The following is an 11,688-nucleotide window of genomic DNA, read 5'->3' as shown; positions in this document are numbered from 1 at the left end:
TGAGTGTGTGTGTGTGTGTGTGTGTGTTTTGCTGGTGATTGAGCCCAAAGCTCCAAAAATTATTTTGATGGGATGTCAGCAGAGCAGGCTGCGTTTGGAAAATATTTTAGTACCTTTTTCTTTTCTTTCTTCTTTGTTTAAGTGGGTCAGCTAGAGAAGAAAGAACTTGTGCTTAGAAACAAAGGAGTTGGGGTGAGGGTACAAGAAAAATCTCACCCCAACTCCCTTTCTAAAGGAGCTGACATCTAGCTTTGGGAATCCTACCAGGGGTTAGCACCAAAGGTACTTTTATTGTTCTGATTTTTTTCCCATCCTAAATGAGATTTGGTCACTATATTGTCTTCACAGTTGTCTGAGAGAGCATTTCCCTGTCAGAACTTGTCAGGTGGCAGGTCTTGGACGTGTGTGTACGAGTGTGTGTACATGTATGTTTCAAGGATGCCTAAGTGTGCACGTGTGTCATATTACCACCTCATTTCATCATTCATAATTTTAGGTGTGGTTTATTATAACTTTCAAACAAATGCTCATTTTATCTCTACCCCTAAGCCAATGTCAGCTTCAATTTATCTTGCAATTGCCACCAGATTACTTTTTATGTGCATGTTCATATGTTTGGAACAAGAGGACAATCTCAGGTACCATTCTCAGGAATTCCACTTCTCCTTTGATACAGAGTCTCTCACTGGTCTGGAGCTCATCAATTATCCTGGACTGGCTGGCCAGTGAGGCCTAGGGATCTTCTTGTCTAGTCACCCCCAGGGCCAGGATTACAAGTGGAGAGCATCACACATAGCATTTAAGTGGGTTCTAAAGATCAAACCCAGGTCCTCATACTTGTGAGGCAAGGACTTTACCATGTAAGCTTTCCACCAGCCCTGTTTTTCCTTTTATCTATGTACATTTTAAAGTGTCTTGTTGCACCCTGAATAACAGAATATTCTGGTACCCAAACTTAAGGTTTATGACCTTAAAAACAAACAAAAATAACTTCTTCCCCCTAAATTATCTTTATCATTATCATTCTCTCTTCCACAGGTTGTTTTTCCGTTTCAGGGAGACTAACTTCCCCCCATCAGAGGAACAGATTCCTCCTCCTGTCTTTCTTCATATCATTTCTTCTTTCTAGGCCACTCTTCTATGCTGTCTATGTTCTGCTCATCCTCCCAAATAACAAGCATCTGACCCTGAGCCTATGCCCAGGTACTGTTAGTAATCCATGTGTGTCCAATGTTCCTTACCTTTGCAGCCAGACTTAAAGCACCAGAACAATGTCTTGCCATTTGCAACATACACTTTATTGATGGTACACATACGAGTCTTTGGTGACAAAATTCAAGTCAAAACAAGTAAGAGCTAAATAGGCCATTCATGGACAGGATTGCTATCAGTTCACATAGAGGACCCAGGGAAAATATTCCACCCAAGCAGCACAATTCAAATCACAAGACTACAGGACTATTTGGTATTCAGAAAATGTTTCAGCTTAAAGCTAGTGACTATCACAGATAACATCACTCTGAATGATACATTATTCAAAACTGGCAGCTGAAGAATTCCTATACTACACACACAAGTAGAAAAGCAATAGCGTCTTATTGTTAATGCTTCCAGACTGTGACACTGAAAGATCACACAGCTTGAGTGCACAGATCAATCAGAATTTGTTTACCAGCTTTATAACTTTCACTTTCACCAAGAGGTCATGGTGATTTGCTAAGGCTCGGATTTTCTTCACACACACCCCAGATGTAGTACATAAGTAAAACAGGGACCCCTTGTTGAATTCTCTGTAGTTGAACACTTCTGCTCTGAGGTTGTCAAAGATAATCTCAAATAGAGTGAGGGCATTAATAAGAATTTCTGATTCCACATAAGAATTATAAAGGGAACTAAATGATGACGGCACTTGGGTACCAAGAAGTTTTTTTAGCATGTCCGGATTTTCAGCAAAGTTTGAAAGTATTTTCAGAATCTCAACCTTGATTTTTCCACCCCCCTGAGATAACAAGCGGAAAAAGTTTGCAATGGAATTGACAAGCAGGTGCTGGTAGTCATTAGTAATAGTCATGTTCGTTAAAAATTTTAGCCCAACTACCTGTACTGCCGAGTTCAGGTTAGAGGCCATGATATCATCCATCACTTTATTCATGTACACCTGAAGTCGGCCCTGGTTTTCGTAATTTTCACTCAGGTTATTCATGGCCATCAAGGCTTTTTCCTTAATGTGGGGGTCGGTTTTGTTGATCATGTTTGCAATAATTGGGAGGCCTCCCAACTTTCGGATTGTTTCTTGATTACATGAATAATTGGCATTGTTGCTCAGGGTGAGTAGGGCCACTTGCTGAATGAAGGGATCGTCTGATTTCTGAAGCAAGGCTAGGACTTTCCTGAGATCTCGAACACCTAGAATCTCATCGATTTCATATGGAAAGGGGCGCTTATGCATGGGAATGGTTCTCTTCCCTTTCCCTCTCTGCTGGACCTCTGGCTCAGAGTCGGAATCTGACTCTGTATCAGTCCACCCAGATTCCCCTTCCTCAGATTCAGGAATCTCTGCTAGGAAGGCCTGTCCCCCATTAGCAGAAGCTGCGGCAGCTGCTGCAGCCCCATCACCAGGACGGAAACCCATCCCCAATTCATCCACTTCAACCTTGTTCTTCCTATTTTTGCCCTTGCCTCCACTCCGGTTCTTGTTTCCACCCTTGCCTCCACCTTTGGGTACAGCTCCAGTGGCTGACCCAGCCTTAGGTATAGCCCCAGTGTGAGCTCCAGGGGCTGCTTTCTTGCCTGTGGCTGCTGTCTTAGAGGACCCTGAAGTCCCAGGAGTCTCTGCAGCCCCAGAATGCATGGGCAGAGAAGCCCCAGCTACCATGGCAGGTGTTGCTAATGTGGCTTCAGTAGCTGCTGCCACCCTAGGGACCTGCATGACCTCTGTGGTTGCTGTCCTCTGGGTAGATGCTGCTGCCCTAGGAGTTGCTGGTCCTCCAGAAGGCACTGCTGCCCCAGAATACTGGACTGCCCCAGGAGGCATTACTACCCCAGTAGATTGGGCTGTCACAGGATGCACTGCTGTCCCAGGAGACTGGACTGTTCTGCCAGGCACTGATGGGACTCCCCTGGGAAGTACTGATGATGGGGGTGGAAGGGGAGGTATCACTGTCCCAGGAGACTGGGTTACCCTGGAAGCTGTTGCTGGCCCAGCAAAGTGGGCTGCCACAGGAATGTAGACTGCCCCAGGAGGTGCTACTACTGCCCAGGAAGGTGCTGCTGACACAATCGACTGGACTGCCATGGGAGGTGCTGCTGGCCCAGTAGCCTGGACTGCCCCAGGATGTGCTACTGCCCAGGGAATTGCTGCTGGCCCAGGAGACACTATTGATGTTAAAGGTGCTGCTGGCCCAGGAGATGGGGCTACCATCGCAGCTACTGTTGGCCCAGGGGATATTGCTACCCCAGAAGCCTCTGTGGTGCTGGGAGCTTCCATCACTTTGGGAACCCCCATTACTTCTGGAGCCCCTGCAGCAGTGGGAGCCCCTACCACTTTGGGAGGAGGTGTAACTGCACAGGCAGCTGAAGTCATGCCTACTGATTCCACATTAGCCTTAGTTCCAGCGCCATTTACCTCCTGGACTTTACTTTCTGCCCCATTCTGAACCTTAGGACTGGGTGCAGCTGGCGCCACTTCTTCAGCTACAGCTGTGGCAACATTGGGTGCTTCTTCTTGAGACTTGTTCATTGTCTCAATACTGACTGGGGTTGGAGGATTGAATCCTGGCCCAAGGTCAATTGTGAATCCAGCTCTTAACCCAGCTCTAGCCCTGGTTCCAGTACCCACAGAGGCACGGTTCTTGGGCTTGGTCAGTCTCTTCTTCTTCTGGTCTTTTCCCCTAGTGTATTTGTAGACACAGTACCAGGCACCAGCCCCAATCACTATCCCAGCAGCTACGCAGCCAGCATCCCGAGCTCGGCTCATGGTACACCTGGAAGGATTCTCTGATCCAGGTTGTGGAACTGGCTTGCTTAAGTGAAATGTATATGCCAGTCAAATCGAGGGTCTCAGAGCTCAAGTGTGAAAGTTCTTCTGAGGCTGCAAGCTGAGCTGGACCTAGTAGGAGTAAACATTAGGTATGAGAGGCTCACTTTGTGTAACCTGAGAAGACAGCTTGGGGACAAAGGTGTTGAAGCCTGCACTTGCTGATTTAGAGATTAGCTGCAGGTTGTATCTTCAATTCTAGTTCACCTACCCAGTGCCACTACCCATAATTTATTTGTTCCTAAATAGGGAGGGGATACTATGGAAGCCTGGCAGAGAAGGGGGGTTAACTGGAGATTCACCTACAATATCCCAACCCCCATTCGAATGTCCTCAGATAGTGTTCATGTACATACCAGCTTCTTGGGATCAGGAACAATTTCTGCTGTGCTCAAAGCTGCAGAGCCTAAAGGTAGACGGATCTGTGGATAGACAACAGGTGGTTTTGAACGTTGGGTAGACAGATTGTTGTTTCTCCCCTGACTTGCATTCTGGTGCCTCCCCCCCACCCCCCGCAAACCCTTAGGACTCCTCCTATTCTCCCCCAGCTTACAAAGACAGATACCACACGCCTCCTTCCCTGCACCAAAAAGAATAGTCCAGGACAAAGGTGTCTAAAAGAAAGAAAAGAATCAGGGGAAAGTATTCTGGTTCTATGTTCTGGCCTCTGCCACATGCACACCCGGGGATCACCAATTCTCACCTGACCCCAAACACTGACCTGCAAGAATTCAGAGGTCTTTCTCCTTCCTGTAATTCAGCCAGAGCTTCACGCTGAGGACTGGCTGAAGGGCAGAAATACAGACTGCAGGGGCAGAGTCAGAACCTGGTGGGCACATCAGCATTCAGAACAAGAGGCCTAGGGTTAGATTTTTCCCCTCTGCACACCACAATGGCAAAGAACTCCACCTTTCAATTCCTTTAATTCTTCTAGTCTCTCACATCTCACCCACCCCAGTCCCCTCCCCCCATTTGCGCAGGCTCCCCAGGCCTCAACGCCCCCTTCTATTTCGCCCCACCTCTGGCCGCCATTTTTCTGAGACACAGCGCCACACCCCTTCTACTGCTGCAATGAAGCGGAGGGGGCAAGGCAAGAGCTGGCTAAGATGCAGCAGGGGGATTCCTGCCAGATATTCTAGTGTTCCCTGCTTATGCTCAGCCTTTCTTCACCCCCCGCCCCATCCTCCTGGCCTAGCTCTGGCCTGCAGAGCAAGGGGCCTCTAGGCCCGCCTCCTCAGTATCAGGGTCGTGATTTTCTGTGGTTTCTCCGCACCGAGCTCCACCTCCCACCCCCACCCCAAATCCCCAGACAAGCGCCATTTCTTTAGCCTGCGTTACCCGAATTCCCTTTTCAGGGCCGAAAAGACCAGGATGAAGGGCTGGTGGGCCGCAGGTGTCTGGAAAGCAGCTTGGCAGGAAGCATGGCGTTTTAATACCAGATTCTCACACGGTCCCCCAGCCTGTGGAGCCCATACAGCGCTAAATCCTCCATCTCTCCCAAAGAAGCCGGCACACCCATTTCCTAGCGCCCTAGAAAGGAAGGGTGCTGGGATGGGAGGGGAGGGGAGGGGAGGGGAGGGGAGGGAGCAGGGTTGTGGCAGCAAGGTGCCTGAAAAGGGAGGGTGGGAGGGAAAAATACCGATTGCTTCCAAATTTCAAACCCTGCCAGTCGCCCGATCCCAAGCCCCTTTGCTGGGATTGTATGTGCTAGCACGTTTTTCTTCTCCTGCCCCCTCCTCTCAGAACAGCACGGCAAGTAAGGGAGCCGAGCCGAAGATCAAAATAAAACCGCAAAAAAGCTGGGGGAGAAGCAAGCGGTTTCTTCCATAAACACAGCAGTCCTTTCATGCTATTCCTCCCCTCCCCCGCTGCCCACCCAAATCTGCTGCGCCGGGAGATCCCTGAGTCTGGAAAACCTCGGCCCTCAGAGAGTGCAGAGGCGCCTGTGGCCTTGGCCTTCAGCATCCCTAGGCGATTTCTATTTCCCGGGTCCAGAGAATGTCCATTCTAACACTCACCTGGCCAGTTCTGAGGGAATTTTCTCCGTCTCACCTGACAGACCGCAGCTTGAATACCGTTAGTACCCGGAGGAAGATGGCAGGAATGGCCGTAAGGCTTTAAGTACCTTTGCCCACGTCAGCTCTTGGTCACGTGAGAGCCTCATCACCAGTAAGCTTGGGTCCCCGAATTCCACTCCCACCAAGAGCACAAGCCCCTTTCTTTATCCTACTCCTACCTCATCCCACCAGCGGGTCCTGTCAATCATTCAAGGCCTTTGTAACCTCTGAGGCCCAAAGTAGCCCCTTCTCTGTATATGAACTTGCTTTCTCTCGTTACTGGGGAGGAGCAGCAGCTTCTAGGAGAACTGTTGTGTGGCATTATCTCAAGTTTTTCCTGGGTTACTCCAAGCATTTCCCTCCGTTCTCCATCATCCAGTCCCTACTTATGTTGCCTGTTTCCCTTGCCATTGAATTTCTGCTCCTGTATAAATAGATAAGAGACAAATATCAAAGAGGAAGCAAGGACTAGACGTGAGATCTGCACTTCTGGGAGACCCCTTCTTTGTTTTTAAAAACTGTGACTACACCTTTATTTTTACAGGAAGAAGACACAATAGAACAAAAACTCAGTGTGGGAAACAGTAGCAAAAATGAACAGAAACGTTTTGTTTAAAATAAAGTTTCTTTCACATTAATTTTGCTTAATTTTTATCACATTGAAAACGAATACTCTTGGCCACATGGGAAATAGATTTCAAAGCGTGCTAAGTATTTGACCATCTAAAAATGTATTTTTCCTGATAATATAAATATATTTCCATATATGATCTGTGAATTGATCTGTGAAGAGGCATTCAGTGGCCCTACCTTATTTATTTTGGATAAATAGTATTCTATATTTCTTCTTCTGGGATAGCTTTTAAGTTGAATTTTAGTAGGTGATCTTCTCTTTTCTTGTTAGAGAAATATATTTATTCAACATTATCATGCTGTTGCTTACTGCTGTGTGAATCTCCTGCAGTTTTATGACTGTAACCATGACAAATTTGAACACCTGTCCCTGGTTAGGTTCCAATTTAGTGATTCATCTTTAGGTGGAAAGATGAGCTTTAAGGCTAAGTAATAGTGTGATGGGTGCAGGATGGTAAAAATCCTCCTTGCTCTGTTCAGAAGGCTAGAAGGCTAGAAGCTGCAGTTCCACTACCCGCTCCAGTACTCCCTGCGTGCAGACATCTGACCATGTTGCTTACTCCCAAAATATACATGGACAGGTCATCAAAGACGTGACACGGATGAATGCCTTTAGTCCCTTTCTTCTCTCCGGGGTAACTCTCGGCAATGCATGGAATAGATTGCTCTTCCCCTCTGTCTCTTGAGCTGGATATTTCTATGACTACAGAAGTGATTGCTGCAGGAAGCTGTTGCTAAATCAGCATATTCTTTTACACAATGCATTGGTGAACATTATCTTTAATATTCCATGTACTACTACTACCTGGTGTAAAAGTTACAGTCTGTTGGTGTCCTCACCTCTGGACACCTCAACTCCAAGGCAACCAGTAACATCCTAGGTTTGCTGCAAAATAACCGCCATTCAGCATCCACTTTGGTGCTCCCTTAGCCAAGTATATATCCAGAACCAAACTACAATGACCAAGGGCCATACTGATTAACACTGATTAGCTGTTGATACTTAGCTAACTCTGTGGTTCACCTGAAATTATATTCATCTTAAAGGTTTTATTTTTGATGGTGTATGTGTCTAAATAGATTTTAGGAGGTGGGATTTAGAGGTCCTTGATTCCAACAGTTTTTCAAGGGATTTGTGATCCATCTCTCAAATATTGGCCCCTTAAGGGCCAATAGAATAGCCTAAAGAGTTTGTGTTTTGTGTATCAGTCAAGATTAAGAATCTCTTTCATCTAGTAATAAATATTACTAAGCATGTCGGAAGCCTCGATTCAACTTCCCAGCATGAAAGGAAAACTAAATCGAAACAATAAGAAAATATGTAAAATATATACAAAGAAAGAACACTGTAGCTTTCACTATTCCTAATTCCTGCTAACAATCCTGGTTTTCTTTTTAAGCACATCTTAGTAAGTACATTTATGCTTATTGATCAAGTTCCAAGTGAACCAAAAATCATAAAGAAAATAGGCATTGATCAAGTTTCAAGTGAACCAAAAATCATAAAGAAAGTAGGCATTGATATTTGTATTGCAAATCTTCAGATTCAATTGTGGAACATTATTACCCTAAAAATCAAGACTTTCTCCCTAGGAACAGATCATGTAAGTTCCTGTCCATTTTTATGTTGTTTTATCTTTCACAGGTTTCTTCAGTTATGTAATTCACATTATTTGCTAATTTTTCTATAATTTAGTCATTTTGTGGTAAAAAAGCTGTTTCTTTTGTGAATTGTTTATTATTTTTAGTGTGTGTGTGTGTGTGTGTGTGTGTGTGTATGTACTTAGAAGCCATTAAGATGGGGTTGAATTCCCTGGAGCTGGAGTTGTGAGGGACTGAATGTGTATGTTGGATGGTGAACTGGATTCACTGGGAGAGCAGCAAACACTCTCAATCCCCGAGTCATTTCTCCAGCCCAACCACTATTTTTTTCTTGAATTACAATTTCTGATAGAAAACTTTATATTAAGAAAAAATTCTACTTTGGTATGACTACTTTCTGTTAGCCAGGTTTTGCTATCTTAATAGTTCCAATAATTCTTAGGTGACATTTTTGGTTTGTGTAGGTTTATACTAAATGTCACTTCCGACTTTATAGCAGGGATAAATTTTTAAAATTTTATTGATTATTTTGTTTATTTACATTTCAAATGTTATCCTCCTTCTTGATTTCCTTTCCACGAGGGTTCTCTCTCCCCCCCCCCTCCAGCCCCACTGCCCTAACATTCCAATATGCTGGGGGATCAAGCCTCCACAGGACCAAGGGCCTCTCCTCCCTTTGATGCAGACAAGACCATCCTCTGCTACACGTGGGGCTGGAGCCATGGGTCCCTGGAAGTTCTGAGAGGTCTGGTTGGTTGATATTGTTGTTCTTCCTGTGGGGTTGCAAACCCCTTCAGCTCCTTCAGTCCTTCCCCTAACTCCCCCATTGGGCTCCCCCTGCTCAGTCCAGTGGTTAGCTGCGATCATCCACCTCTGTATATGTCAGGCTCTGGCAGAGCCTCTCAGGAGACATCCATATCAGGCTCCTGTCAGCATGCACTTCATGGCATCCACAACAGTGTCTGGGTTTGGTGTCTGCTTGTGGGATGGATCCCCAGGTGGGGCAGTCTCTGGATGGCCTTTCCTTCAGTCTTTGCTCCACTCTTTGTCCCTGTATTTCCTTTTGACAGGAGCAATCCTGGGTTAACATTTTGAGAATGGTGGGTAGGCTCATCCTTCAATCGGGGCCATGCCTAACCTCTGGATATGGTCTCTACAGGTTTTCCCTCCCCTTTGTTGGGTATTTCAGCTAATGTCATCCCTGTTGGGTCCTGGGAGCCTCTTGCTTTCCTGGCGCCTAGACTTTCTGGTGGCTACCCCCAGTCCCCCATCCCCCACTGCTACACACCTCTGTTCAATTTCCCAACCCTCTGTAATCTCCCCATCTTCTCCCACATCTGATCCTGTCCCTCCTTTTTTCCTTCTCCCTTCCTCTCTTCCCAGGGATAAGTTTTAAACAGGAAAAAGATGCAGTGATTTTCAAGTGTATGAATAAGTCTGAGTGTAAATTTACATTTTTCCTAATTATCATCCAAATGTTCAACCAAAATATTTGATTGAAAGTCCAATTTCAGCCAGGAGACATCCTGGATAAGCACCCTTGATTGTTATTAAAAAGCAAGATTTTTTTTTAAAACATACCATTACACAGAAAGGCTAGAGGGAAAAAAGACCTAATGTCAAGACAATGCAACTAAATGCTACTAAATACCTACTTATACAATCTTTGTAAACGTTTATTAAAAATAGAAAGGCAGAAATAGAACTGACTTTCATATTTAAAATGTTTTTAAAACAAAGCTTTTCTAAACCCAAGGTGCCATTAGTTGATACCCTCATCCCATGTAATGCTTTTAGAAACAAAATGCCAACATAATGCATAATCCTGATTTATACACGCAAAATTCAAGCTACTGTGAAAACTAAAGATATTTTATAAGTTGGTCATTGTCTCCTTTCTAGTGTTCATGCTTCCTTCTCCTTGTCTTTCTTTCTTAGACCAGGACATCCTGGAGAGCATCCTCATTTTGTTATCTTTTGCTTTATCCCTTAGTGTATCTTGTGCTATTTCTGATATAATGTTTTTTTATCAAGGTTATTTTTACTTATGTTTACTAGTATCACACAAAAAGTAATATTCAAATATATTATCAATGGGTGGAAGGAACTTGTAAAGTCCATTGTTCTGGAAGCCCACAGGGGAGTGATAAATCTGCCAGGTCAGAGCGCTTCATGTATTCTTTATCAGGTTAAGGGTATTTTCTTTTATATCTAATTTAATTTAATCAATAAAGGAATCATTGAATTATATATAATTCTTTACTACATAAATGAAGTTTCCCTCTTATTATTTTATTAATAGTTTGAGATTTTAAAAATGACTGGCTTAATTTACTAAGTGCTGAGCTAGGATTATAGTTCAATGGTACAGTGCTTGCCTGGTAACATGAGGCCCTAGGTTCAGTTCCTCAGCCTCAAATACTTTTTTTTTTTTGTTTTTTTTGAGACAGGGTTTCTCTGTATAGCCCTGGCTGTATGGAACTCACTCTGTAGACCAGGCTAGTCTCAAACTCTCGAACTCAGATATCTGCCTGCCTCTGCCTCCCAAGTGCTGGGATTAAAGGCGTGCGCCACCACCGCCCAGCAGCCTCAGATACTTTTATTATAAGATTTCTTTTTTCTATTAATTTGCTGTTGTCAAGAATGATGGAGCTACACCAGGCATCTTGTCACTTTCATTGTCCTACACTATATGTTGAACACATCTGGACATGTTAACAGTTTTGTAAACTCCAAGCCTTCTTCCTGAGTTGCTTAAAATAAAAACAAATATCCTCCCTACACCACTGACAAGACTCTACCATAGTCAACCTCATTCCACGTCTGCCTCATCTTTTCTTTCTTTAATCATCCTAGCTTCCTTAATATGCCTGGGCCAAACTGACCACATACCCTTCACAGAGCCTTTGTACTTGTCTTTCTGCCTGAAATTCTCTCCTCCTACATATCACCACATATCCCTCATAATGCTATATTTTATCAAAGGTGAACTTTAAAGGGCTGGGATGTAGCTCAGTGAAATAATTCATTTCACTGTGACATTTTCATATATGCATAAATCATAGTTGCATGCCAGTCATCCTCTTTTATTCCCTCCCTCTCTGATCTCCCTTTTCCCTAACAGTCCTCCTTCTCCATTCAGGGTTTTTCTTTCTAGGTTCCACATTTGCAAGGAAATATGCAATATCCATCTCTCTGAGTCTTGCTTATTTTTTTAAACATAAAAATTTTCAGTTCCATCCATTTTATTCTTGGCAGCCAAAGACACTCTCAGTTCTATGCAGTTAGTGACATGATTTCTTCTTTATGACAGAATAATTTTCCAGTCTCTCCCTCTCCCTCTCCCTCTCCCTCTCCCTC

The 11,688-nt window shown here is 44.4% G+C and overlaps 1 protein-coding gene across 2 annotated transcripts; it reads right to left on the bottom strand.

The window, feature by feature from the left end:
- Positions 1-1,276: 1,276 nt before the first annotated feature.
- Positions 1,277-6,345, bottom strand: Armcx2 (armadillo repeat containing X-linked 2). 2 transcript variants are annotated; one of them, XM_028781033.1, is made up of 6 exons: positions 6,055-6,345; positions 5,375-5,645; positions 4,758-4,862; positions 4,590-4,650; positions 4,393-4,458; positions 1,277-4,108 (listed from the first exon to the last, which is right to left on the bottom strand). In XM_028781033.1, the coding sequence occupies exon 6, from the start codon at positions 3,974-3,976 to the stop codon at positions 1,658-1,660; it is 2,319 nt and encodes a 772-aa protein (XP_028636866.1). In that variant the 5' UTR covers positions 3,977-4,108; positions 4,393-4,458; positions 4,590-4,650; positions 4,758-4,862; positions 5,375-5,645; positions 6,055-6,345; the 3' UTR covers positions 1,277-1,657. The 2 variants fall into 2 exon arrangements, with proteins under 2 accessions (XP_028636866.1, XP_028636926.1); XM_028781093.1 differs by lacking the exon at positions 4,590-4,650 and having other exon boundaries at positions 6,055-6,168.
- Positions 6,346-11,688: the final 5,343 nt, after the last annotated feature.

This window comes from Grammomys surdaster, unplaced genomic scaffold, assembly GCF_004785775.1.
Source record: "Grammomys surdaster isolate TR1022 unplaced genomic scaffold, NIH_TR_1.0 61, whole genome shotgun sequence".
NCBI classification, from domain to species: domain Eukaryota; kingdom Metazoa; phylum Chordata; class Mammalia; order Rodentia; family Muridae; genus Grammomys; species Grammomys surdaster.
The sequence above is the reverse complement of the archived record's forward strand: the minus strand, read 5'-3'. Positions and strand labels throughout refer to the sequence as shown.

Coding starts and splice junctions, on each gene's coding strand:
- Armcx2 (XM_028781033.1), bottom strand. CDS start 3,976: ATGAGCCGAGCTCGGGATGCTGGCTGCGTAGCTGCTGGGATAGTGATT.